General features: G+C 63.1%; 1 protein-coding gene across 1 annotated transcript in view; it reads left to right on the top strand.

The window, feature by feature from the left end:
* AEBP1 (AE binding protein 1) overlaps nt 1–4,186 on the top strand; it is a gene marked incomplete at its 5' end in the record, with an annotated part of 9,463 nt that overhangs the window by 2,077 nt on the left and 3,200 nt on the right. The window contains 13 exons of the mRNA XM_010829117.1: nt 1–118; nt 664–726; nt 854–925; nt 1,070–1,204; nt 1,281–1,361; nt 1,815–1,892; nt 2,016–2,099; nt 2,218–2,271; nt 2,915–3,024; nt 3,102–3,241; nt 3,570–3,654; nt 3,751–3,895; nt 3,992–4,077. Of these exons, the coding sequence (XP_010827419.1) occupies nt 1–118; nt 664–726; nt 854–925; nt 1,070–1,204; nt 1,281–1,361; nt 1,815–1,892; nt 2,016–2,099; nt 2,218–2,271; nt 2,915–3,024; nt 3,102–3,241; nt 3,570–3,654; nt 3,751–3,895; nt 3,992–4,077 (1,251 nt within the window). The remainder of the gene's footprint in view (nt 119–663; nt 727–853; nt 926–1,069; nt 1,205–1,280; nt 1,362–1,814; nt 1,893–2,015; nt 2,100–2,217; nt 2,272–2,914; nt 3,025–3,101; nt 3,242–3,569; nt 3,655–3,750; nt 3,896–3,991; nt 4,078–4,186) is intronic.

Raw genomic sequence — 4,186 nt, 5'->3', positions numbered from 1 at the left:
GCCACCAAGAGGCCTCTAGCTGGGAAGAAGCTCTCCATCCCAACCCCCTCTGAAAGCCCGCAATGGCCACTGCCCCCACTCCTCAGCCCTGACCACGAGGAACTACCCCAGGAGGGAGGTGTGTACTGGGCTCTTCTGGGGTTCAGCGGCTCTGACCTTCTGGGCTGCAGAGGGGTGGTGGTGAGGGTGGGTCCCTGAGTCCCTGCCTCTTGCAGACCCTCAGACCAGATGGGTGCTGGGGCCTCATTGTTGTCATGGACACAGCAATTCAGCTGAGGCTCCCACAGTACCACTCCTTCCCTGGGGAGGGAGTGTTTGGTGGCCTCGTGGGTGGGGCTAGCTCTCCACGGTCCTGGGCTCTGACCCTTGAGCCCCCCAAGAGCCACCTGCCCGTGTGTTACTGGGCTGTGAGCCTGCAGGGTACCCCCCTGCTGGGACAGCAGATCCTCCCAGACAGCGGTGCCTGGATTCCCCAGAAAACTATCCAGCTCTCTGTCCCTCCAGAAGTGCCAGCAGGGCGCTAAGGGCCCAAGCAGCCCAGGCCTCCCTGGGAGTGAGCTGTTCAGAGGGTGTCAGCAGGGCCCAGGTCTTGTGGAGCCTTGCTGTGGAGCCAGTGGTCAGGGTAGGCCTCCCATCCACACGCCCCTGGGGTCTGTGTTGCAGGTGGACCCCTCCCAGATCCCTGGGGGGGTCCAGGAGAAGAGACCGACGTGGAGCACCAGCCTGGTGAGTGGGCACCAGCCACCTGGCCTCAAGGGACCAATCACCTTGGCCTGCTGGGTTTCCAGGGTGGGGCTAGGTGGGGGCATCAGGGAGTATCTTCCACGAGGTGGCCACAAGCACTCTCCCCCAGAGCCGGAGGAGGAGACGGAGCAGCCCACGCTGGACTACAATGACCAGATAGAGCGGGAAGACTACGAGGACTGTGAGTAGGGTCCACCGTCAGGGAGGCCCACCTGCCCTGCCTCCCCAGCTAGATCCTGACCCCTTGCCCAGGTTTATGATAGTCCACTCGGAGGCCCCACCTTCCCTGACCTTGGCCCGGCTCAGAGCCCACCCTCTGCCCTAGTTGAATACATCCGCCGCCAGAAGCAGCCCAGGCCACCCCCCAGCAGAAGAAGACCAGAGAGGCCCTGGCCTGAGCGCCCTGAGGAGAAGGCTGAGCCGCCTGGGCGGGGCTTTGAGGCCCCAGAGGAGAAGATCGGTAGGATGTGGGCAGACTTGGGGTGGGGGTGCCAGGAGAGGGGGCTCTGGCCCACCCCTGCCTCCCACCTCCACAGAGCCGCCACCTCTGAAGCCCCTGCCACCCCCGCTGCTCCCCGACTATGAGGACGGCTACGTGATCCCCAACTACGATGACAGTGAGTGCCCAGGGCCCCCCGCCTGCCACAGCTGCATCCCAAAGCCAAGCCACCTGTATCTCCAGCTTGGTGGCAGTGACCTTACCAACCCCACTGTCCCCGCCACCCCCTCCAAGCTGCCTGCCCTCATCTGATCTCTTCCGTCAGGCTGGTCTTCCTGGCTCCTGAACTTAGCTCTTCCCTGTTGCCCTCTGTTCTGGCCTATTCTTCCTCAGCTCCGTGGGTGTCACTCTCTGACCCTCCTGAGCTCCGCCGGTCCTAGCCACCCCTCACCCCTCGGGACTTTCTTCCCTTCAAAGCTGCCGCCTTCCTCTCCCTCCTGCACGGTCCCTTTGGACTCCATTCCCTTCCTCATCTTGCCCACTGGGCTCCTGTGAACCTGGCTGGGAGCTCCTGGGGTGGGGTCCTGGGACCAGCCTTAGGCCTTCTCATCAGGACTCTCCCTCCCCACAGTGGACTATTACTTCCGGCCTCCCAAGCCCCAGAAGCCCGACACTGGCCTGGAAACAGATGAAGAGAAGGAAGAGCTGAGTGAGTGGACCCAGACTGTCCCCACCCCTGGGCCAGCCCCCAGTGCAGGCCTGACCCCCACAACACCTGCCTCCTGAACTCCGGGGCTAAGCCAACAGGACCCTCCCACCTTCCATCCTTCAGAGAAACCCAAAAAGGAGGGCAGCAGCCCCAAGGAAGAGGAGACAGATGACAAATGGACTGTGGAGAAGGGCAAGGACCCCAAAGGTGTGTCTCTGGGGGCTGGGGGCTCAGCCTACACAGCATGGGTCCTTGCGAGAGGCCAGCCAGACTCCCAGATGCTCTGGGACCCTTATCACTGCCTCCTCCCTTTGTTGCCCCCCAGGGCCCCGGAAGGGTGAGGAGTCGGAGGAGGAGTGGGCTCCAGTAGAGAAAATCAGTGAGTGAGGGGTGTAGAGGCTAGGGTGTGTAAGGACAGCGGGGGTTGGAGGGGTTGCAGGATGGATATGGGGACAGGGGTGTGGTGGGGGCTGTGGGTATGTGTGGGGGCTGTAGGGTGGGTTATGAGGGCTGTGGGGCGGGGCAATAGCAGCTGGGTAAGCATGATGGGAGAAGTGACCCATCCAAGGCCACATGCGAGTCCCAAACCCAGATTTCCTGCTGGCACTCTAGGCCTCCAGGACTCTCTCCTGCTCTTAAAGTCCTGTGGTGCAAAAGGGAGAGACCCTGGAGTGTCTGCCCTGGGCCTGACCCCAGGGACAGAGCTCGGGGCACAAGGCAGGTGTGCAGATGGCCCTGATACAGACAATGCCTGTGACGGGTCAGGCCCTGGGGTGGTCGACCCTGTGATTTCATGTAGGCCTCATGGCCCCTTGGCACCTGGCATCCTCAGCACATTCCCCGGAGGTGGAACCTGAGGCCCAAGGAGGGGAAGTATGGGCTGGGGTGGAGCTGCCCTAACTGGCACCTCCTGACGTGAGGGGAAGTGGGTACTGGGATCCTCCATTCTGGGTTTGGTGAAGGGAGGGACCGATGGAGGGGTGGAGCCAATAGGCCACTAGCCTGGGGTGCCGTGTCTCCAGAGTGCCCCCCCATCGGGATGGAGTCACACCGCATTGAGGACAACCAGATCCGGGCCTCCTCCATGCTGCGCCACGGCCTGGGTGCACAGCGAGGCCGGCTCAACATGCAGGTGGGTGTCAGATTGGGCCCTTCTCCCCGCTGCGTAGGGGCCCCCTGCACGCTCAGCCTCCCTGCTGTCCCTGACAGGCTGGCGACACTGAGGACGACTACTACGATGGGGCGTGGTGTGCTGAGGATGACTCCCAGACCCAGTGGATAGAGGTGGACACGAGAAGGACCACCAAGTTCACAGGCGTCATCACCCAGGGCCGCGACTCCAGCATCCAGTACGTCTGCCGGGCTCACAGGCACTCGGTAGGGATGGGTGGCTCCAGACATGGCTCTGAGTCCCGTTCAGAACCGTCTGGTGGGTTCTCCAGGGCCCCCACCCCCTCTCCTTGGTTATGGCCTGTCAGCTCCCTGAGTCCAGATGAGGAAAGCAACCACCCACAGCCATGCAGCAGGCATGGCAGCCTCTCTAGACCCCCAGCTAGCCCCACATGTGCTAGCTCTGGGTTCTTGGGCTCAGAAGAGAGGGCTCAGGCCGCTTGAAGGCCTGGGCCTTAGCCTGGGGTGGGGAGAGCAGCCTTGCCCTGACCACCATCTGCCCCCCAGTGACGACTTTGTGACCTCCTTCTTCGTGGGCTTCAGCAACGACAGCCAGACGTGGGTGATGTACACCAACGGCTACGAGGAAATGGTGGGCACCTGAGCCCTTGGCTCTACCCTCCTCGTCTGGGCCACAGGTGGGTCTCCGCCGGGGTTGGGGGCTGCTCTTAGGCCTGCCTCTTCCCAGACCTTCCACGGGAACGTGGATAAGGACACGCCCGTGCTGAGCGAGCTCCCGGAGCCGGTAGTGGCCCGTTTCATCCGCATCTACCCACTCACCTGGAACGGCAGCCTGTGCATGCGCCTGGAGGTGCTGGGGTGCCCCGTGTCCCGTGAGTGCCTGGGGCTGGCAGGGGCACGGACGGGTGGCTGGGGCAACCTGGGGTGGGCTGGCAGGTGGACTGCTCAAGGTCCTGCCTTCTCTGCAGCTGTCCACAGCTACTACGTGCAGAACGAGGTGGTGACCACCGATGACCTGGACTTCCGGCACCACAACTACAAAGACATGCGGCAGGTGGGGTGCTTGTCCTGAGGCTGGGGTCCTGTCCAGGCACTGGGCTCAGGGCTAACAGGTGCTTCCCCACAGAACAGACAGGGCCGTGGGAGAGGCATGGTCACTGGGG

The sequence above is a fragment of the Bison bison genome, unplaced genomic scaffold (genome assembly GCF_000754665.1).
Source record: "Bison bison bison isolate TAMUID 2011002044 unplaced genomic scaffold, Bison_UMD1.0 scf7180017864499, whole genome shotgun sequence".
In the NCBI taxonomy this organism is placed as follows: domain Eukaryota; kingdom Metazoa; phylum Chordata; class Mammalia; order Artiodactyla; family Bovidae; genus Bison; species Bison bison.
The sequence above is the reverse complement of the archived record's forward strand: the minus strand, read 5'-3'. Positions and strand labels throughout refer to the sequence as shown.